Source organism: Protopterus annectens, chromosome 2.part1 (assembly GCF_019279795.1).
Source record: "Protopterus annectens isolate FY-2018-M chromosome 2.part1, PAN1.0, whole genome shotgun sequence".
Taxonomy (NCBI): Eukaryota; Metazoa; Chordata; order Ceratodontiformes; family Protopteridae; genus Protopterus; species Protopterus annectens.
In genome coordinates, this window is record NC_056729.1 from 1,629,223,623 (window position 1) to 1,629,248,263 (window position 24,641).

At 40.7% G+C, this 24,641-nt stretch overlaps 1 protein-coding gene across 1 annotated transcript in view; it reads right to left on the reverse strand.

Annotated features, from left to right (window-relative positions):
- LOC122795001 (uncharacterized oxidoreductase YjhC-like) overlaps positions 1-24,641 on the reverse strand; it is a 1,313,984-nt gene that overhangs the window by 489,648 nt on the left and 799,695 nt on the right. The window contains exon 7 of the mRNA XM_044063588.1: positions 23,459-23,566. Within this exon, the coding sequence (XP_043919523.1) occupies positions 23,459-23,566 (108 nt within the window). The remainder of the gene's footprint in view (positions 1-23,458; positions 23,567-24,641) is intronic.

Sequence of the window (24,641 nt, forward strand, 5' to 3'; positions counted from 1 at the left end):
TGGAAAGTTATCTGCTCAGATTTTTTCTTTGCAAAAAGCCAGTGCTACTTTACAAGTTGGAAAACTAAGCAACAGTGATGAGCATTTCTGCAACATTCTGAGGTTCACTTTGAGTTTCAGATTTCATACCCTACAGAAAATTCATACTGATGCAAGACCTACTGAACTTTCTAAGTTTGTAAGAGCAGCATTTAAAAATTGTCTATATTTTTTGGACCTTTGTCCTACTTTTATTTATGGCCTTACCCAGATTTCTTGCTCTGAGGTTGAGTATATGAAATGTGTCAGGGCCATCGCCATCAGCCAGAGACGTTTCAAATTGTGACATACTTGTTGTACCCCCACTCCCCCATGTAGTGACTTTAGATGTGTCCAGGCAAGGAGCACTTAGAGTATCCAAGGTAGACACAAGTACAGTCATGGCTTTAAATCTGTCCTTTATTTTGCAGAATGTTCTGGTTTTCTGTCATATTTTTATACTGTTGATTTATGCTTCTTATTATTCAAAAAATGCATGGTGTCGCAGTGCCCTGTTGCTCTGTGTTTAAGTAGCAATGCTTTAATGACCATCAGGTAAGCTTGTTGGAGATTGTAAGATGCAAGTAAGCTTTAATAAGCATACTGTTAAAGAATTACCAACATTGAAAGCCTTTTTGTTGTTGCCATGCAGAGAATATTTACATAACTAGATAAGGTATAAGCCTTAGATACTGAAATGCATATGACAGTATTTGTAATAAAGGACAGGATTACAGTATTTTCAGAAGCTCATTACATTTGTTGGAGACTTGTAGTCATCTTTGCAGGCTTTACCTGTAAACTAAACAAAATGCCAATCTATCATGTGTGGTCCATAACTTGTGCAGTAATCCTTTAAGCAATTTATCTTGAGCTTGTTTCTTGTTTGCTGTTCATTTTTTACTTTGATCATGTCTTCCCCATGAAACAAAAAGATAGTTGTTGTCAGGCAGCAGGTCTTTTTTGGATAAAGAAACATTTTTCCAAGTGGGGGTATCACAGAGATTGCTACTTTCATCATGTTACTTGGTAATTTTATAAAGCTGAATATAAATTATAATTAGAACTGCAGTGCAAGGAGAAGTGGTTTGAGTTGAGTGCTGCTTGTTTTTTTATACTTGATTTTGACTGGCATTCCAGTAATGTATTTAAAAAGCAATTTATTTTTTCATGCCTCACAACCTTTGTGTTTCCATCTAGATATTAAGTAAGTTGTCATGTAGCCAATGCATTGAAATATTTTTTCCTTCTACACTTAATTTTGTCTTGATTGGACTCTCGTAATTATGGGTGGCACCCAGGGCAGTGTATTTAATTAAAGTTCTAGTTGATGTGGTTTTGAACATAGCCCCACCCCTTTCAAGTTGGCCACACCCCTCCCATTAGCCCCACCCATTCAGCTGTCTCCTGCAGCCCCCTTTTAATTTGAAGTCACCAGCCGCCACTGATACACACACACACACACACACACACACACACACATATATATATATATATATATATATATATATATACATACACACACACACACATATATATATATATATATATATATATATATGTATATATATATATATATATATATATATATATATATATATATATATATATATATACACACACACACATACACACACACACACACACACACACACATATATATATATATATATATATATATATATATATATATATATGTGTGTGTGTGTCTCTTTTGCCCTTGGTTATATCTTGTTGAATAATTGTTGTTGTTGTATCTTTCGGCTTTTCTCGGTTAGGGGTTGCCACAGTGAAACTCCGGTCCACTAATGATTGGCAGTAAATTTTTTAAGTACCGACTTGCCAGGCCTGACGCACAACCTTCAACGAAGGTACACCCATTCACACATGTCTCCACACAGAAGACGCTTTAGCTGAGAATCGAACAGGACGTCTTACTGTGAGGCGACAACGCTACCGCAGCACCACCACTGCATCTACATTGTTGAATTATTGCCTATTGATGTTTCCAACCCCTTGGGCCTAGGCCATGGATGAAAAGAGTCTTCGGACCAGACTACATACCTGGTTAACAAATCAAAAATAAAAAATAAATAAATAAAGTCATACAAGTTGTCACAAAAGGAAATATTGCCAGCCCAGTTCGCTGGAATTTTGTGAATAATTATATGTTCATTTGTGAATGTCAACACGATTCATATGCTTGTGTTACAAATGTATTAGAATTGTATGTTATGTGTATATCAAACTGTTGGTACAGAAGTATATATGAAAAAGGTTTGTACAGTACTGAACTTAGAGGTATGATTATAGTGTACCCTTCTGGATTAGAACAGAAATATATATAAACTATTGTGCCTGTGTAAATGTATGTTTTAACAGTGGAAACTAGAACATAGATGGTTAATTTGTAAAACTTCAAGAAAATAGTGAAATTAAATTGCTTTATAACTGTGCCATAAAAGTTAGTTTCAATGCTGCAAGGAGACATGATGTCTAAAACTAGGGAGCCTTCTGCATTGTTTTCTAAGTGTTTTATTGTTCTATGTCTTTCAGCAGTTGCAAACATCTGAAGACTAAGCATTTTCAAAGGGACATGCTAAATGCTAGCAGTTTCTAGCTATGGTTGTTGAGCCTGGGAACTGAAGTCAGCTGACAAAAAGTGATGTCATGCTGCAAGTATCCCTGCAGTAATATTTGATATTAATTTAAGAACTCTCTGAGAGAGTGGCTGGGCATTTTGTATCGGTCTTTGACTTGACTTAACAACATCAGCTAGAAGATCCATTCACCACACTTGCCTTGCTATAAGTAAGTTAACCAGGGTACAGTAATTTCTCTTAGATTCAGTTAGGAATATAGTGAGGTATAGCTTAGATGGCTTAGATGTTTTCTGTATTTAGCTAAAAGCTAAACACCAAAAAGTGTATAGTCATACCCTTTGGCAAAAACAAAGTGCCCACAAATTACCACATAGGTGGTAACCCATTAAGTACGGAGGAAGTAATTATGTACTTGGGGACCCAAGTCGATAGTAATCTCTCCTTCGACAACCACATTGCCAAAGTGGTTAGAAAGACCTTCTATATAGCCCACCTAATCAAGAAAGGATTCACATCTAGATCAAGAGAGGTCATCGTGCCCCTTTATTCATCCCTCATCAGGCCCATAATAGAATACAATGCCCCATTTGGGATGTACCTTACCTGACACCTGCAGCAACTAGAAAGACCCAAAAAGTACCTCACAAAGAGGATCAAGGGACTCAAACAGATGCCATATGCTGCTCTGTTAAAGAAACTCCAGCTCTACTCAGTTGCATACTGCCTACTTAGAGGCGATCTATGCCTGACGTATAAAGCTATGTCCAACCCAGAATTAATGGACATACTCCACCTCAGAAAATCCAAATCCCTTAGAGCTACACGCTCGAGGGACTTGAACCTCAGAACAGAAATAAATAGGACATGCTGGACGGACATATTCATAACCCAGAGGCTCCCTTCGCTCTGCAATAAAATCCCAGTACATGTTAGGCAGAGCCCCTCACTGACTCTCTTCAAGAGGAATCTTGACGAGTTGATGGAAGATCATAGGTTTACTCCAGGGATTACTTCTGTGTCACTGCTAGACAGAGGCACAGTAAACTAACCTTAAAAAGGGCACAGTAAACTAAATTCAAAGGGTGGCGAAAGACAAACACGCTCTGGCTAGGCTTGTAAATTCCCTAGGGCAGATAGCCTAGTATGAACCTATGAACCTATCTGAAACTGTCCTGCAATGTTGCTTTAAATATTTCCTGTGATTTTTGAACTCTGAAGTCATTGTGAATACATATTTAGTATTGTATTGTTCTTTTATTATTTATTATTAAATATATATTTAAACCTATCTTTGTGGCTGATATTTGTGAGACATAGTTAAGCTCTGAGAGTATTTGCATATTTATTTGGTACCACTTGTAGTAGCCTTGGTCTTGGTCAGACTACCATTTGGATTAATAGTAACATTACACAGTAGAATTGGACAGCATTTGTTAAGGGCCTTAAAGTAGCTGATAAAGAGTTGGCTGGTGGCATTGATAGCTACCTTATAGTCTTGGCAAAAGGGGGTATAGCTAGTAAAACTGTGCCAGCCTTTCCCAGGTGTGTGTGTGTGTGTGTGTGTGTGTGTGTGTGTGTGTGTGTGTGTGTGTGTATAAAACTCTCAAAGTGTGTTTGTGTCAGCTACTTGGGCAGGGACACAAAGCACTGGTTGGACAGAGAAGGTGCTGGAGATCTTGGTTTGGTCATGCAGCTGAGATCTCAACCCTATAGCTGTGCCAGTGGGGAGTCTTATTGGGGATCTGGAGAAAGAGGGAGAAACCAGCCCCAGACTGAATGTGTGCTCTTAAGGGAGATTGCAGTTTACAGTGTGTGTACTTGTCATCTTCCCAGTGTGTAACGTCCTCCACTGTTGCCAGTGGTGAGGATTGTCTACTTTATTACTGGGCCAGTGCTGTGGCGTCACACAAATATCCCTTTTAAGCGATGACCTAGGAAAGATATCTGGTTAACTGACTTGCTCAGAGTCAGACTGAAGGCAAATGGAGGTGGAAAGAATCAAACTTTGTACTGTGAACTACAAGAAGTGTAATTATGCACCCAGAGCCTTAATCCTCTGCATTAACTGCCATACTGAATACAGTTTTTCATTGGATGACATTTCATCTTGGTAACAAATTTTCATGGAATGTTTGGGTATGATGGCCTCCTTCCATTGCTATATCCCTATTACACTATTTTCAAAATCGCTTGTTGTCTAGGACTGTATTATCTTGCTGTTTACTTTTAGATAATTATTTGTTTTTTTAAATTTTTTTTATTTTTCATAACTAGAAATTGCTATTCCATCCATCCATCCATCTACATCTACATCTTTTTCTCATTTTTCAACACTGACAATCATCTAGGGCCAAGGTTTACACCACTGGCTGTTCTTTCAAACCACACATTCACACCTGTGGCCACTTTAGAGAGTCCAATCCACCCACTGCATGTCTTTGGAATGTAGGAGGAAACCAGAGCACACAGAGGAATCCTATGTGAACACAGGAAGGCATCCCAGCCAGGAATTGAACTTGGGTACCTCTTGCTGTGAGGCAACAACACTATCCACTGTGCCACCTATATTTGACTTATATTACTACTGTACATTGCTTTTTCATTATGTAAGCATTTCTCCCCGGGCCTCCGCTGAAAACAGGATCTGTGGAACCTAGTCGGACTTTCCCGGTCAACAAATGTTAAATAAAAATAAAAATAATAAAACTATGTTGCCATTGAAAAGCACTCCCAGTGGTCAAGATGGTAAATAAAAACAAATTAAAGTAAATAAATGAATACAATAAAATTTGCCATTGTTATACAGCTCACATATTCTAAAAAATTACGTTAAAACAAGTCAATCTTCTGAAATGTCTGCAGAATCGTTTATTTTAAAATATATTCATTTATGTTGCAAGTTGTCTGAACCAAACCAGAACAAAGCATGCACACAGCTTTAAACAGTTCAGGAAGGAATGACAGATTTCCTGTTTATGCTGTTTTGGTCTGTGTATTCAGAATGAAACTGAAAACTAATTTTTAAGCTGATTTTTTTTTTTAGTTTTATTTAAATAAAGTCCTGAAAAACTGAAGTTAACCATGCTTCTTATGACTCACAAGTTGGATTTTACTGCATTGTCAGGAGTTCCTAGCATCAGCTACCAAGACTTTATCATTTATAACTAAAGCTTACCAATTTGCTTTTCCTAAAATCATCGATGTCTGGTAGCTAATACTGAAACTGATGCTAACTCTGGTACTAATATTAGCACATCCGTTATCATAGAACGTACAGGTTTTGCCAGTTGAAAAGTTCACAGAGCAGTACCTTCCCATGACCTTGTTATATTTACGGTTTTTAAAAAGCACCAGTGACAATATTGGGGACTTTCCTAAGAGCAGTAAAACCTAGAGGTGGAGAAACAGCATTTAACAGTAAAACAAACGTTAGGTTTTACAGACAAATATTTCCACATTAGCTCAGTAATTACCCCACTTTATTACCAAATGAAAGTGCTATTATTTTGAGTTAATATTTCAGTAAATATGCCAAGTAGGTGTAAACCTTGGCTCTAGATAATTGTCACGCTTGAAGTGACACCCCGATCCCATGTGCAAAAATGGGAAAAGGAGGTTGTGGATGGATGGATGAATGATGTGCAAGTATTCACATTACTACTTACAAAAAAGTATGGTGTTGATGTGTATTTTCTGAATACTGTGAAACAGACATGAAAAACAACTCAAGATTTCTTGATAAAATAAAAATCGTTACAAATTCAATTTTTACAGATAGTGGCACAACTAACCTTGAAGGTGGATTATGAGACAACAAAAAGAAATTAAACCTAAAAATAGAAATGTGAAGTGCCACAAACTGTATACATATGAATAGCAAACACTAAATATTTGACAGAATCTTCTGTGCTTCATAGGTTATTACTAGGTTAATGACCCTAAAGGGCCTTTTTAAGCCTAACCATACTTCTGAATTGTACTGGACAGGGTTTGATACCACAGATTTTTATGGGGAGTATATATAGATTGGGCATATAATTTGAGTATGACTGATAACATATTTACAAGCTCTCTCTTTCTAATAGATACATAACTGCCAAACCAGGGGTACATTTTCAGTTCTCTGCCCCCTGGTTCAAGTTATGCTAGAACAAATGCAGGGAAGAGCTCTTCTTCACATGAAAGGAATGCATCTTCCAGAGATGGGGTAATTTTTGAGACACTTCCTCCAACATGTCTCACTTATGTTACAGATGAGGTCTAGATGCCTGGATCTGGTATTTCTGATGCTATTTGTTTTGCAGATGTACAGTTAGATCAGAGGATGCTTTGTAAAGCAGGCATAGATTACCTTGCAGCAGTCTGTAGAAAAAGTACAGTTTTGTACCTACCATAAATGTAGATGTTCGAAGATCCACATTGCTGCAGTCCTTACACTTGGGTAGTCCGCTGTCCTCGGTCGGCCCGAATATCAAAGTATAAGGCTGACGTCGGTCAAGGCGCATTAGACTGACATCAGGACGTCAGGGTACAAATGCGCATGACCGACGTCATATCCTCAGTCTTTTCTTGCCCCAGATGTCAGAGGACCCTAAAAAGAAAGGTCAAAACCAAAAGACAGCAAACAACCAACCAACCACCCTTGCACTAATAATATGTACAATATATACAATATACACAATATTTACAACCCAACCCACACAACCGCCTCTAACTACAGAGGGGAAGGAGGGAGGGTAAATTGGACTGCAGCAATGTGGATCTTGAACATCTACATTTATGGTAGGTACAAAACTGTACTATGTTCTTCATCTCACATTGCTGCAGTCCTTACACTTGGGTAGAATCCCAAAGCAGAGGTAAGGGAGGATGGCAAAACTATAAAGAAGCAGGAGCTGCCAAAATGCCCTGTAAAATAGCAGTGGCAAAACCAGCCCTAGATTTAGAGTAAAGTGGAAGGTGATAATGCTTAGAGAAAGTATGCACTGAACTCCAAGTAGCTGCCTCCAAAATATCTTTAGTTGCCACCCCTTAAAAAGCTGTCAAGTGGCAGTAGCCCTAGTGGAATGAGGCCTAATCCCAGCTGGAATCTCCTTGCCATGATGGGAATTACAGAAAGCAATGCAAAACCCAATCCACTTAGAAATAGTTTGTTTTGACACAGGCTTGCCCTGAGAACTCAAAGCAAAAGAAACAAATAACTGCTGAGACTGCCTGAACCCTTTAGTTCTGCTCAAATAATATCGCAACTGCCTGTGTACATCTAAAGTGTGCAAAATCTTTTCCCCTTTATTTTGGGGATTTGCATAAAAAGTAGGCAAATGAATAGTTTGGTTTAAAGCCACACTAGAAACCACTTTAGGCATAAAGGAAGGATTAGTACGCAAGGATACCCTATCCTTATGGAAAATTAAGAAAGGCTCAACCGCCATAAGGGCCTGCAATTCAGAAACCCTTCTTGCAGAGGTAATGGCCAACAAAAAAGCAGTCTTCCATGATAAATATTTCAACTTGGTAGTAGCTGCAGGCTCAAAAGGTTGTAGAGAGAGTTTCTCCAACACAAAATTGAGATCCCAAGCAGGAGTAGGAGCTCTACGTGGGGGTCTTATATTCTTTGCCCCTCTAAGAAATTGCTTGAACAAAGGATGAGAAAACAATGGTGGGTCACAGTCATAGTGAGCCGAAATTGCTGCAGCATGAACTTTAATAGAAGAGAAGGACAAACCTTTGTCCAGTAACTCAGTAAGATATTGAAGAGCCACACTTAAATTAGGCTCAGAAACATCAAAATCCTTTGCTGCACTCCAAAATAAAAATCTCTTCCATTTATCTGCATACACTTTCCTTGTACTAGGCCTTCTAGCTTCCAAAATAACATTCAAAACTTGCTGTGGAAGTTGAGACCCTCTATGGTTCAAAACAGAATATGCCAGGCTGTTAGGTGAAGAGAGTGAAGCTTGACATTGAGTAAATGACTGTTCTCCTGAGACAACAGGTGTGGAATCAAGGCAAAGGCCATGGAGGCTCCTGCACCAGACTTCTCAGTAATGGGTACCAGTGCTGTCGAGGCCAATCTGGAGCTATTAAAATCATCTTTGGCTTGTCCTGTCTGACCTTTAGAAGTACCTTTGGGAGGAGAGGCAGAGGTGGAAAGGCATACACATGAAGATTGCTCCAATTGAAAGAAAGAGCATCCACTTTCCAAGCTGTGGGATGAAACTTTTCGTGCAAAACTTTGGCAGCTGGTGGTTTAGTGGAGAAGCGAACAGATCTATGTCTGGAGTTCCCCATGACACTGTCAATGTTTGAAATACATGAGGATCCAATTTCCACTCGTGGGGATCCATAATTCGTCTGCTCAACACATCTGCTAAGGAGTTCTGTGCTCCCGGCAGAAACCTTGCCTGAAGATGTAGCTGTAAACTGAGAGCAGTCTCCCACAAAATCATTGCTTGCCTGCATAGAGGATAAGAATGTGTTCCCCCTTGCTTGTTGATGTACCACATGACAGTTGTGTTGTCTGTTAGAATCAACACCTGCCCTGGAAGAAGTAAATCCTTGAAAGCTATTAATGCAAACTGGACTGCTAACATCTCCTTCAAGTTGATATGTAGATGTTGTAGTCTGGCAGGCCACTTGTCTTGTATCCACTTTCCATTTAGATGAGCTCCCCAAGCTTTGTCTGAGGCATCTGTCGTTAGAATCTGACTCGCCTCTGGCCGGGTCACAGAGAATCCCTTGTTTAGGTGACATTCCTGAGCCCACCACAAAAATTCCTTTTGAATGCAAGGTATTATCTGAATGACAGTGTCCAGATCCTGGCAGTGCTGTGTCCATACATTTTTGAGATACCATTGTAGCTTCCTCATATGCAGTTTGGCATTGGGAAGCACCAGAATACAAGATGCCATGAACCCCAAGGCTTGAAGGACTGTCCTTGCAGTCAGCCTGGACTGATGAGACAATTGATGAAAGTAAAGGGAAAGATTCTTTTGTTTGTCCGGGGTCAAAAGGCCATCTGGGATGCTGTATTCAGTCTTACACCCAGAAAGCACATGTCCTGAGAGGGTACTAGACTGGACTTTATTTCGTTCACAGAATACCCCAGGCATCTTAGCACTGCTATCACATATTCCAAATTATGAAGAAGCTCGTCCCTTCCTTGAGCCAGAATCAGGCAATCGTCCAAATAAGGATAGATCTGTATTCCTTTTAGCCTGAAGAAAGCTATCACTGGAGCCAGAACTTTCGTGAACACTCTGGGCGCAGTAGATAAGCCAAAGGGCAATGCAGAGAACTGATAATGAGAAGTCCCAGCCCGAAAACGCAGATACTTCCTGCAACTCAGTCTGATAGGAACATGAAGGTAAGCCTCCTTGAGATCCAAAGTTACCATCCAATGATCTTTGCCCAGCAGAGGTAAAAGCTGTTGTAACGCCAACATTTTGAACTTGGGAATGTCCAGATAAGTGTTGAGGATAGATAAATCCAAAATTGGTCTCCACGTGTTCCCCTTCTTTGGTACTAGGAACAGGCGAGAATAAAATCCTAGGCCCACTTCTGGCATAGGGACCGGCTGTATTGCCCCTATTTGAAGTAGCAGAGAAATTTGTTTGTGAGCCTCTATTCTTTGCTGAGGAGGAACGTCTGGCATGCCTTTGAAAGGAGGCAAGGTATGGAAATAAAACCTGTAACCTTGGTGTATGATATCCAATACCCATCTGTCTTGGGTAAGTAAACTCCAATTTTCCTTGAAAAGTGCCAACCTTCCTCCCAAAGGTGCTGCCAGACGAGAAGGCTCTGGCAGCTGAAAAGGTAGGTCATTGGGTCTGTTTACGAAAGGACTGACCCCTGCCCTCACCGAAGACTGTGCAGGTGAACTCCCTGTTCTAGGCCTGAAAGAGCCCTGAGCTCTGCCCCTACCACGTCTAGATCTACCCCTAGACTGGGAATCATAAGAAGGATACGTCCACCCCTTGGTAGGCCAATTTCTACTAAACTTCGGAGGCTGAACCTGCAAAAAATCTTTAACAGTCTGCATAGACTTAGCCTTGTATTCCATTTTCTTTAAGACTGCCTCAACAGGTGAACCAAACAACACATCAGATTGTAAAGGAGCATCTAAAATCCTTGTCTTAACATGGTCAGATAAATTCTGATCCCTCAGCCAGGCGTGCCTGCGAAGAACTGACCCAGTGGCAGCCACCCTAGACGAGGCCTGTACAGCATCAAAACCACATTGCAAAGAATGCTTACCCACCTGTTCAGAAACATGTACTAAATCTTGTAACTCCTTACACTCAATACCTTCCGCCAGAGCATCTACCTTAGACTTCAGTTGAGAAAGTAGATAGTTTTGGTATTTCAACATGTGAAACTGGCAATTCAAAGCCCTCATAGCTAGGGTGGAAGAAGTATAGACTTTCTTTCCCCATCTATCCAAAGCCCTGGCCTCTTTATCTGGAGGAACCGGATTTTTAACAACAGAAGCCTTAACACCCTTAGGCCCCTGACTAACAGTTTCTGGGTCCGCCCTAGGACTCTTAAAAAGATACTTATGAGCTTCAGGCACCCTGTAATACCTATCCGGTTTAACAGGAGCAGGAGGCAAAGAATCAGGATTAAGAGAAGCCTCTGCAAACACATCTTCCACAACATCCAGAACAGGAGGTATAGCTAAAGGCCTATGCTGGGGTAAAAACAAAAATTCCCTAAGCTTTTTCCTGGAATCAGAGAAGTCCTGACCTTCCCACTTAAAATGCTCCCTCATGGAATGAAGAGTCTCTGAAAAAGAAAAATCCTCAGGAGGAGAAGCAGAAGGAGTAGAATCATCCACATCAGAATCAGAATAAGGAGAATACTCCTGCAAGTCTTCAGCCGAAGACTCTGAAACATCCGAAGCCTGCTCAAAACTCCCCAACTCAGGTTCCACCCTAGGTCTCTTATCAGGAGGGGGCAAAGAACCTCTAATCAAAGTAATCAAATCTTCTGCCATTTTAAGCATATGCTTCTTGGGCACAGATCCTGAAGAACTAGGAGTGACACCAACTGAAGCTAAACCTGGCCTGCCTCTGGGAGAAGCCTTGGAAACAGAAGGAGAGGGCCTAACCACCCTAGGAAGGGAGGGAGTACAGTAACCTGAGAAGCCCCTTCAGCCTGACCAGCCTCCTGAGAGGCCACATCCTGCAATAACAAAGTCTCCCCCTGGGACTCCAGAGAAACCTCCGGAACCCCGGCTCCACCGACACCTCTAAAGAACCGGCGTCCGGTACGGACGGCTCTTCTTGCCTGGGCTTAGCTGCTTTGTCCTTGCGCTTCTTCGAAGAAGCGGACGCCGGAGCATCCGACGGCATATTATAATTGCACCGCTTCAAGACTAACCTGGCACAATCTAACCTTCTCTTAATAGTGCGCTTATTGAATCTAGCACAAAAGCGACACCCAACAACGTCATGCTCAGGCCCTAAACAAGGAATACACAAAGTATGATAATCTCTATGCGGTATCTGTTTCCCACAAGAAATACAGTTATTCACTTTTTCTGACATCCGGTAAACCACTGAGGCAAGAAAAAACTAAAATATTCTCCAACGTGGTACTTAGCCAACTTTGACTCGGTCTGAGACTCCGAATTGAAAAATTTCAGAACGCCGAACGGCACTTGCAACGCTGCTTCTGCATCGGACCATGCGGCAAAAAAGACTGAGGATATGACGTCGGTCATGCGCATTTGTACCCTGACGTCCTGATGTCAGTCTAATGCGCCTTGACCGACATCAGCCTTATACTTTGATATTCGGGCCGACCGAGGACAGCGGACTACCCAAGTGTAAGGACTGCAGCAATGTGAGATGAAGAACATCTGACTACAGTGATAGGGCTTTTAGGTGGTCCACATAAAACATGTTTTCTACACCATATATTCTTTTTGTGAGGAACCTTTTGGGATGATCCAGTTGTTGCACATGCTTGGTGAGATATATACAGAAGGGGGCATTTTACTCAATGATTGGTCTAATGAGGGCTATGAACAATGGAACAATGACATCTTTGGACCTAGATGCCATACCCTTGCTTATAAGTCGAACCACATAGAATAATTTCCTTACTACAGTAGACACATGCTGGTCAAAATCTAAGTCACTGTTCACATGTATTCACAAATCCCTGAGCAAAGGGATTAGTCTCAGGGTGTGTATTATCAATGTGGTAATTTCCCAGGATGGCAGTCTTACTGAAGGTCACTATTATATATTACTTGGCACTGAGATTTAGGCATGACTCTGGTACCAGTTATTAATTTGTATCAGGAATTCTTAAAGAGCACTTGTGTCTTTGGGAGGACTGTGCCAAGTTTACAATCATCTTTGAACTTTGTCAGCCACAGACCACTGATGTTTGCCTTAACTTCAGAGCTTCAGGGAAGAAGATGCCAAAAAGGAGTAGTGTCTGCACTGAGTCCTGAGGGACTCCACTAGTGACTGGCTTTTTGTAGAGGTAGACTCCCCTGTCATTACTATTTGGGTTCTATCTGTAACCCAATTGACTATCCAGCTGGAGACTTACGGGTTTATACCTAATCTCGTAAGCTTGTCTACAATGCCTGAGTGATGTATTGTGTCAAACACCTTGGCCTGGTCAAGGTAGGATACATTTTGCCCTCATCCATTGCTTTGATGATATTCTTGAAGAAGTCCATCAGGATTAACAGGCATGACTTGTCCTTGATGAAACCAAACTTAGTTGGGCCCAGTGTCCGAAAGTTTCAAATGTCAATATTTATTATTTTTATTTTTTTATATATATATTTTTTTATTTATCTTTTGTTGATCATGTTAGTCCCACTAGGCTAGTGACCTCTTTTCAGGGAAGAACCAAGATGATATTTATACTACTAGTGGAAATTTGGCCAGTGAATTGGGGAATTTCACCTACACTTTTCAGTGGGTGCCATGGAATCTTTTATATCCATCTGAGCTACCACCAACTCAAGCAGCTGTGGCCTTGACTTAATGTCAAATCTAAGAAGACATTATTCAGTTGATAATTCCTTTCATAGCTTTACGTATAAGACTAGCCAGATTTATGGGTCAGTAGTTACCCGAGTCCATGGATGGACAGTCTTTATTCAAAGGGATAACAGTTGCAGACCCCCACTCATGTTGCATGAATGTTGTTTGGAGGTTATGGATAAATAATTTTCTAGTGGACCAAACAACCCATGTCTCATGCTATTTAGGAGGCATTCTGGGATATTATTGGGACCCAGTAACATAGTGCTTTCAGCTTTAGCGAGAGCATTAAGGACCTGTTCCCTAGTGATAACTGGGGCAGTTATGGTTGGGATTATTTCTTGATAGATGCCAGGGGGTAAAAGCAGGGTAAAGTTGGAGGTGAATTAATCAGCAAGCAGATTTGCTAAAAGTATGCATTTGAATACAAAGCATTAAAGACCTACTGTAACAGTAAATACTTGAGAGAATCTTCTTTTTCCATCTAATTTTCCTCGTATCTGTAGCTTATAACAGTATAAAGTGACGCATAAATGTTCACCGGCAGTCAGTCTTTCATTGACGGAAATGCTTGGAATGACAACTACTGCCCACATGTCAAAATCGAGATGGAAGACTTCAGCCTTCTTCAGATATGTTTTGAGATTACACCTCACAGACAGATGATCATGTAAAATTATACACTCTTTATAACAGAAAACTCAGAAAGTAGAGTGAGAGAACACTTCCATCATAAAGTAATGCAAGTCTAGAAATTCCAAGCAGTTCCATCAACAGCATTCTCAACCTCAGTGGCATGTCAATGCATTAAAGGGAAGACCTGACTGCCTCTTCATTGAACCAAGAGAGAACACCAACGAGGAATGACCAAGAATAGGTATAAAAAAAAAAAAGGCAAAAGAGGAGGAACTTACAGGTGGCACGACCAAATCCTTAAGCATAGGAGGATAAACTTACTATCTGGCTGAAATTCCTTTGAAGATTTTACCTTACAAGTGAGCATCATGGCGGTATCAGTTAACAAATCCTAAAAGAAAATAGGTATGCTTTTTGTGCCCTTGTGCATGTCTGCTTATTCATATTTGGAAGTTCTCTTATCATACAAATATAACATCTACTAAAGGAAAATCAGTAAAGATGGTACACAGAAGCTGAAGGGCTTTGGTTGGAGATGAAACCAGCATTTTCTTTCCTGAAGCATCTCCCCCTTTGTGACGTAATCTGCTTGAAGCACAGAAGTAAGACCATCACTAAACCGGCTCTGTTAAATTCGCATAACATAAACCCCTCAGTGATTTATAGAGTCGGGCAGAAATGTAGGAGGAGGATGTTACCCAGTTCTAAAATCTTTCACCGTTTTTTTTCTTTCTTTTTTTTTTTTAAGAAAATTATGTGTTAAGGAAAAGTTTACCCTAAAACTTAAAAAAAATGCTTTTTTGTTGTGTCTTGGTATTCTGTGTTATTTTGATACAGCAAAATAAATATAAGTGATTATATTTTGACATGTTTTTCAACAAAATGATCATCACAGAGCCTGTCATACTAATGTGAAATAAATATGAAGCTACGTTTAAAACAAATAGGTCAGATGTTGTCAATTTGTGCTTGACAAATGCGTGTATAACAGAAGACCTTGAAACCAAGGGGAAGAGGGTCACATGGCAAAAATATTAGCTTTCAGGCACGGTAGAAGGCAGCAAAAGTGATTTTGTTTTCAACTAGTTGTAAGCCCTGGATATGTTTATGTCCATCCTGTTTTCTACTGAAAGAGCTCACTGCATCACTCATGCAAACCTAACAACTGAACCGTTTCCAAAAATATTTTTGGACGAAGTGCTCCTTATCAACAAAAAAAGAAAAGAGTCTGTACTAGATATGGGTGATAGGGAAAAAAAAACACCACCACCAGAACTGGAAGATGTTTTTGATAATGCTTTTTCTTCTATTACTCACATGAAGAGGATGAAATAAAGCCAATCATGAAATGCTACACAGCTCAAGCTTTGAAATTCTAATGACTGTATCCAGTAAGCATCAGGAAAAATGTACCAAAAAATCCAACGTTGATAAAAAAAGAAGTTATGTGCTCACCATAATGTTCCATGTTTGTAGTCCATCTCACCCTTCATTCTTTACATATGGGATCGGAGCCGATCCTCGGCTCCGACTCGGCCTATTTACAAGCTGGAAGACCTCTAGTTGACTCGTGGCTAGGTAGGTATCCCATGGTGCACCAGTACAATCCCCAGATCTTGTTTGCTGCTGACTAGAAGAAATAATAACAACATACAGAAATAAGCCAATACTAAAAGGTCTCCATAAATAATGAAATTAATATTTTTCTGTCTCAAGGTACTTCCAGGATGGAGGCAGGAGGGCAGGTTCGTAAGAATGAAGGGTGAGATGGACTACAAACATGGAACATTATGTTGAGTACATAACTTCTTTATGTTCTGTAGTCCTATCTCACCTTCATTCTTTACATATGGGACAGCGTCCCTAGTGCCTTATTCTTGGGTGGCTCAAGGAAAAATACTCCGAGTACCGTGGTACCAAAAGATGCTCTACCCCTGGAGGTTAAATCCAGTTTGTAATGAGTAATAAAAGTGTGAGGGGTAGCCCACATAGCTGCTGCACAAATATTATCAAGTGGGACCCTGGCTTGAAAGGCTGCAGAGGTAGACTGAGGTCTGGTAAAATGAGCCTTGATTTTAAGGGGTCAAGTTTACCCCCAGAATTGTAAAGATAAGCTATACAGCTAGAAATCCAGTTAGAGAGAGTCACTTTGGAAACTGGTAAGCCCAACCTGGATTCGGAAAAGAAAATGAATAATTGATCTGATTTTCTGATGTCTTTAGTTCAGTGCAAATAAAAACATAATTGTCTATGGACATCCAGCTGGTGAAACCTGTACTCAGTTGTGTTGGAGTGATTTGGAAAGAAAACCGGAAGTTCTATGGACTGGTTCAAAGTGGCATGGCAGCAGACCTTGGGGACAAAGGAGGGATTAGTGCGAAGGTACACCCTGTCTTTGTGACAAATCAGATGAGGCAGTTTCACAGACAATGCTTGCAGTTCTGACACCCATCTGGCAGATGTGCTAGCCACCAAAAACAACGTCTTCCAAGACAAAAATTTCAAAGAGGATGAATGAGAAGGCTCAAAGGGTGGAGATGTTAATTTAGATAATACAAAATTTAAATCTCATGAGGCCACAGGTTTTTGAACAGGTGGTCTTAAAGTGGCACCTTTATGGAAGGTTTTGCACAGCTTATGAGACATCGGGTTAGAATCTGGGAAACCTAGATGAAAATTTGAAATCACTGCCAATTGAACTCTGATAGTTGCAGCCGCAGATCCTTGGTGAAAAAGCTCAGAAAGAAATTCCAAAACCACTGGAATGGAGACAGTGTAGGGGTCAACATCCATTTTCTCCGCCCAAAGAGAGAATCTTTTCCATTTACTGGAATATAGTCTCCTAGTGGAAGGTTTATGAGAAGACGTAAGGATATGAGTCACAGGAGGCGAGAAGTCGTGAAGCCTGACTAGGGATGGAACTGGAGCAGCCACGCTGTCAAATTGAGTGTATGTAAGGAGGGGTGAAGCGAACCTGACATGTAAGTCAACAGGTCTGGAACTGGGTCCAGAATTCAAGGATCGTCCAGGAGAAGAGGCCCGAGGAAGGGGAACCAAACCTGACGAGGCCAGTAAGGAGCAATGAGGATAAGTTTGCTTCCCAGCCATTTTGCTTTCTGAATAACCTTGGGAATGAGAGGAAAGGCAGGAAAAGCATACAGGAGACCCAGGGGCCAATCGTGAACAAGTGTGTCTCTGGGTGACTCCCCCGGAGGGGGAATGAGGGAAAAGTAGCTGATGCATTTGGCATTGATTGGGTTGGCAAAGAGATCGCAGCAAGGCTGTCCCCACCTGCAGAAAATCTGTTCCGCAGTTTCCTGTTTCATAGACCACTCGCGAGGCATCAGGATTGCCTGGCTGAGCTTGTCGGCTATCACATTGGTCATCCATGCAATGTGCATTGCCCCCAGAAAACGCTGGGAAGATATTGCCCATTTCCAAACTCGCATGGCCTCTTGACAGAGTGAGTAAGATCTGGTTCCGCCCTGTTTGTTGATATACCACACTACTGACATGTTGTCTGACTGTATTGCAATAGTCCCCAGAGGAAGAAGGTCGTGAAGTGCTTGCAACGCCAGGAGTTGATATGCAGATGAGCCTCATGATCTTGCCATGTGCGTTGGACAGTCCTGCCTAGATAATGCCCCCCCCCACCCTATCTGTGAGGCATCTGTGGTCACAGTGGCAATGGGTTGGCGAGGAACAAATGAAGCGTCCGTGGTCAGTTGACTGGGTAATGTTTACCAAAGGAGGTCCTTCTTGCAATACGTCAGCAGAATGTGATGGGATAGTGGAAGGTGCTAAAAGGACCATTGGGATGACAGAAGCCACTGACAAATTCTCATATGTAACCTGGCTAGTGGCACTAATAGTATGGTGGAAGCCATGGTCCCAAGGAGCTGCAGAATAATCTTGGCTTTGACCCTTCGTAAGGGGGAGAAGACGCTGAATTTGAAGAACCAGGTTCTGTGCCCTTTTGGCAGGAAGATGAGCCACCATATTTACTGTGTCTATCTCTGCACCTTTAAAAATCACAGATTGAGAGGGCAATAAGGCAGATTTTTCCCAATTTATAGAGATTCCCAGCTGGGCACCAAGCTGAATAGTAGCATCCCTGCTCTGAAGGAGTAGATGCCTGGTGGGGGTGGTCAGGAGCCAGTCGTCCAAATACGGAAACACCTGGAATCCTCAACATCTCAGGTGAGCTGTCACTACTGCCATACAGTTGGTGAACACTCTGGGGACTGTGGTGAGACCAAAGGGCAGAGCACAGAACTGGTAGTAATTGTCTCCCAGCCGGAAGCGTAGATGACTCCTTATTGCCCTGTCCAATTTTATGTGGTAGTAGGCAACTTGGAGATCTATTGAGCACATCCAATTGTCTTTCCCTAACAATGGGAGTATAGACTGCAGTGTTACCATCTGGAACTTGTACTTTACTGATCCATTCAATCTGCTGAGGTCCAGAATGGGCCTCCACTCCCCTGTATGTTTTGGCACTAAAAATAATTTGGAGTAAGTTCTGGATCCTATTCAGTCTGCTGGGCGGTTTGGATGACTCTTTTTGACAGGAACTTGTTGACCTCCACAGTTGCCTGATCCCTGTGACTGGGTGGAACATCTGGGATCTTCTTAGGAACAAAAGGTGGAAGAGAAAAGGGTATGACATAACCTCTGGTAATAATTCTTTGTACCCATTTGTCTTGAGTGATACTTAGCCAGGCTTCTGGATACAAAGAAATGCGACTTTGACTGGCCCCAGAGAAGCACAGTCGGGCCCCACATCAAGAGCACTGGTAAGGCCAGCCCTGAAAGGAATCATGACCTCCCTGGTTTTACGGACCGTCCCTGCCTCTAGGGCGACGTCTACCATTTCTTCCTCCTCCTCTGCCTCTGAAGGAGGAGTCACCCTGTGTCTCCCGGAAAAATCTCTGGGACTTCTTGAACCACATCTTACCAGCCCTCTGACCCTTAGGGTATGGTCTAGAGGGAACAGTAAAACGTACTCCCACGGCAGTGAGTATTTTTCCTTCTTGCTCGCACCAGGTGAGAGTGTCCTCTACCTTGAATCCAAACAATGAGGAACCATGAAAGGGGTGTTGGTAAAGGTAGACTTAAACGGTTCTGCAAAGTTACACAAACGCATCCAGGAATGACGCCTTCAGGGAAATTCCTGAAGCCGCTGCTCTACTCACTCCATCGGCCACATACGAAATAAGCCACATGGAAGAGTTAACAACAGAGTTTAAGGTGGACAACTGGGCAGAAACCTTGTCAGGGACTCCCTCAGTGCATGTACCTTGTAAAGAGTTTCCTAACTCTTTAAGGAGATCTCTCTGAAGCCTCGTAAAGTGAGTAAGGTAATTCAGTGATCTAAGGGTAAATGCCGCTGCAGAAAAGATACCCTTCCCGTATCTGTCCATCATTCGAGACACCTTATTCAATGGATGAACAGAAGAAGAAGTCTCAGCTAGCTCCTTCTTAGTGGATGCTGCCACCACCATGGCATCTATAGGCACACCTTTAGATAAAAGGTCTTTTCCTGGAGGGGGAGAAAGGAACTTGCTCGGTCTCCTGGGGACTGGCTCCATGAAATCAGGAGTATTCCACACCTTTCGACTAACTAAATCCATCAGTTTGTCAAAGGGTGGAGACACCCAAGAGGCAAAAGGTTGAGACCCGAAAGCCTTCAGGTACACAGACTCCTCATCAGAAGGGGTGACAGTGGGCCAAACTGCACCTCTGTTTTAGGATCTCCAGAATGTCTACGAAGGAGACATCAGAGGATGACTTGGGGGACCCTTCTGACTTCTCGAGGTCAGTGTCAGATGTCAAAGATTCATCCTGGGAGTCAACATGCTTCCTCTTACAAGTCCTCTTCCATGGGGGCTCCTCAGAAGGACATTCCAGGGAGGTCTCGGAAGAGTGGGGGCCACCAGCCGGTGGCTTCTGAGGCTGAGGGTCTCTGCTGTCACTGGAGGGAGTAGGAGCCTAGACAAAAGTAGGTGCTATAGGGGGAAGAGTGCCGGTACCTCTGGTAGGAGCTGACGATCGGGACAGCACACTCCTCATCATCTTGAATGCCAGCCTTTCTGGCTCCAAGGAGACAGAGGATGCCGCCGGTGTCAGAGCCATCGGCTCCGAGATAGACACAGGGTCCAAACTCACCCTAGCTGACGAACAGAGAGGAAGACTCGGAACCGAAGAAGTTTGGTTCCAAGCATCCCTGTCGGGGCCGACCGGTGAGCTTCGCAGTTACCGTGATCATCCATTATAGACATTTTTTGAGAGCACTTAATACATTTCTTAAAGCTAGATGGCTTATGAACCTTACTCTCTTTAGACATTCTGTGGTATAGAACACACACACACAGAGAAAGGGAAGGAGGAGGACTAGGTCATCTAATTTAAATGGCCTAGCCCTGCAGTAAGGAAAAGACACCATGAGGACTAGATCCTCTAAGTTAAACGGGCCTAGCCCGGGCAAGGAAGGGATAGGGTCTTCTAAATGAAACAGACCCAAAAAGTTAGAGAAAGTTAGAACGTATCACACACTCAACAGAACACAGTAATGAGTAGGAATTCACAAATTCAGGCTTATGCCAAGCACAAACAGAACGTAGTTCTGCTAACAATAGCAGCAATCCAACGATGCTAACAACAGCTAATTAACTAGGCTAAATAACAAGCAGAAACCGCCAAAAACTCTATTAACACACACATAATAACAGTGCGCAAAAGGCGCCTACGCTACCAATCTAGGAAAAACAGTACACGGGATACCAACGAAGTAAGAAAAGGCCAAAGGCCAAAAATTGCACTAAATGGCAGAAGTAAAAGCTAACAACTCTAATAACAACTACAATAACAACTACGCTAAATGATAACTATAAGCAGTAACAGTTTTAACTATATTAAACTATTTTAAACTAAACAGCCAAGAAATTTTAGTAAAAGTGGAAATAAATGCAATCACTTAGCCAGAGCCAGAGAAGCACAACCAAACTTGTCGACGCGGCAAATGAGATCTGGGGATTGTACTGGTGCACCATGGGATACCTACCTAGCCACGAGCCAGCCAGAAGTCTTCCAGCTTGTAAATAGGCAGAGCCGTAGCCGAGGATCGGCTCCAATCCCATATGTAAAGAATGAAGGTGAGATAGGACTACAGAACATTCAGAGGCCATTCTTTAGTTGAATTGAATTACTATGAATTTTAATAGTTGTATACATCAGAAAAACATATTTATTAAGAACTATCTTCACTACAAAAGCAACCACCCAACTTTTTAAGGCAAACATTCCCAGAGGCCAGTACATCCGTGCCTCCAGAATGATTAGCAAGGATGTAGATTTTGATGTGGAAATTGGGATTATTACTTCTGTGTTTCTAGAGCAAGGATACAATAGTGAGTTTTTACTCCAAACAGGAAGTTTAAGGAAGTATGTTCAAAAAGGGAAACACTACTTGGTCCCACTCTTTTGTATGGGTTTCCCAAAAAAGAAAAAGAACAAGTACTAGGTGGAACAGGAAATGATCTTGTTTTACATAACTCAGTACCTAGATTTTGTTTAGATATGTCACAGCTTTATGGTGAGGATTATTTTACAGAATAAGTGGAAAATTATCTCTGGAAATGGTGACACAGAAAGTGCTGGGGGAAAATCCATCTTTCATGTATAAGACAAATCACTGCATTAAACATTTATTAGAGAATGATCACAATAGACTATCTTTACCAGTTACTCACAAAAAGTGTTGGTACGTACAAATGTAGAGTGCAGTGCTTGTAGATATATCAGTGAAGGGCCTTATATAGCATTACAACATTTGCAGTACACTACAGGGGCTAAGGCTAGATACACCTGCAAAATGAAGGGCATTCTCTACGTAGCTATATGTTTGGGTTGCCCAAGCTTCTATGTGGGTATGACTACTAGAAGCTTGGGAAAACGGATCAAGGAACACTTTTACACTATCAGAACCAAGGATAAGAACAAAGCTATATACAGACACTCCCTTATATGTGAGAAATTTAAGAAAATAATGTCAGACAAGAGGGGAGGCAATTTTAAGAATTTAGTTGAAAAATGTAAAATCAGATAGCAAATCAGGATGGCAGCTGATAAATCCCCCGGCTTAAACAAAACAGTAAACATTAAATGCTTTCTTAGGGATAGAAAAATTGCTATTACATGAAGGATTAAGAAATGTGAGTATGTTTAATCACTCTATTGTCTGATTGGCATTATAAATTCATTGGGTGAGCTGAATTTATATAAAAGGTTTTGTCTGTGCATTGAAGTCCTAGAGACAAAAGCAGAAATTAAATTTATATACACTGTAGAAGACTTTTTGTGGTTCCTTTGATGGCTAATGTGCCGGTGTTTTCTTTATTTTTATAATAAATTTGTAGTGAAATCACTGGCAATTTTTCTAGAAAAAAATTGACAGTTGAACTTTTCTGCTCTGTTGGCAACAGGATCAGCATTTAAGCTGCTGAAATGATCAGAATTAATCCCCACATTTAGAAAATATTTACAAGAAAGACATTAGTGACAGATTTGTTGGCCTGAAAAAATACATTAGGATAAAATGATGCTACAAACTGAAACTGTGTGAATTTTTGAAAGCACATCTGATATAACAAGAACACAGTAAAATATAGAAGCATATATTCAAATGTGGTAATACGGTATTTATTATTCTGCTCCACACATTTTTATCACAATTTTTCCTAGTAACTTAAAGTTATGGCAAATGCAATATCTGAACTGGATGAATGTTTATTTTCATTGCTCAAGTACATTTTGGCATTGCTGTACCAATCACCTTTAGCTCAGTAGAAGGTCATTTGCTTTGTCTTTTGTTGTTAGGCAGGTTCAATTTATGAATGCAAATCTTTTTTTTTTCAACAAAAATTATTTAACCACAATTTTTCTCTTTTATAACTCTGACTCTGCAGGAACCTTGCGCTAGTAATTATCAAAATGCAAAATAAATAAATAAAATATAATATGAAACAACTGCTTTTAAAATTGTAGTTCATTTAAATTTCCTGGACAACAAACCACAGTTTCTTAATTTTTCAGTATAAACATCCATCATTATTTTTCCACTGAAATGCATTATATTTATGTTTGACATTCAATAAGCAACACTAGCTTGTGAAATAAAACAAGTCATACCTTTATCTTTAAAACAGCTGGGAAATACCTAAGCACATGGCATAAAGAAAGCATCACCTCATTGTCTTTACAAACAGACACAATTTCCTTGCAGTCCTCTTCTGTGACCTGGAAACAGAACAGAAGAAAGCAGCAAAGCTAAAAAAACAGCCTCATCTCAAAAGCATCCAGAAAAATGGAACATTAATGACATATTAATAAATTAAATAAAAATAGCATCATTTCTTACAGAGACTGTATCCTCTAAGCAAACCATAAGAAAAGAAGCATCTAATGCCTCAGTTACAGAGCCATACAATAATAAAAATAATAACACTATAAGGATAACTGGTAGAATCACAGAAGTGAAAGCATAATATTAGCTCTCATTTGGGCCTCAAACCCAAGACCTTCAGTATACCATACTAGTATTTTTGCCACTTGACCGACAAGAACCTCTATACAGATAGATGTTGAATTTTCCCTTAAGAACTTTATCCTTTCAGCTAAAAAAACACCACTATGGTGATAAAGGTCACATTACAAACTTTGTCATTCAAGTCTAAAAAAGTTATGTTGGCTACAGTCCTCAGCTTTGACAGGACTAAATTATTTCAATATAATTACTTAAATTATTTTCACAGACATTTTCTTTGATTGTGAATAGTATGTTCTATGATTATCAGCTTTTTAAATATACAAATAAAAGTTTTACAGCAGTTAATCTTCAGTTTTCATCAGTTTCAAAAATGACACTAAGCGCCAGTTTGTTATGCATTACAGAGGTATATATTACAGCAGGAAATCATTGCTGTTTTTGTTCTGATAGTGATACTTTGATATTCAGAGGGAAAACATTATGATGATGATGATGATTACTATAGTTTGTGGTTATTTTTTTAGTTCTGCTATACAGGTCAGTGGTTGCTGGAAGGGCAGCTGTTTTTGGCGATATGTTTCCTTTTTTGTTCCTCTTGACCGAGAGATCTTGAAGACAGTTCCAGATAAAGCACTTTATAAAGTCTAATAAAATGAACAAACGTAGAACAACGACACCGCAACACAGCAGATGTAGCAAAAAGTATTTACTGATAAATTTAACCGCTTTTCGTCAAGCCAAATGCCTGACTTCTTCAGAAATGAAACATCTCATTGACAATACACATTAATATAATTAAACAATTACCCTACAACTAGATTTACT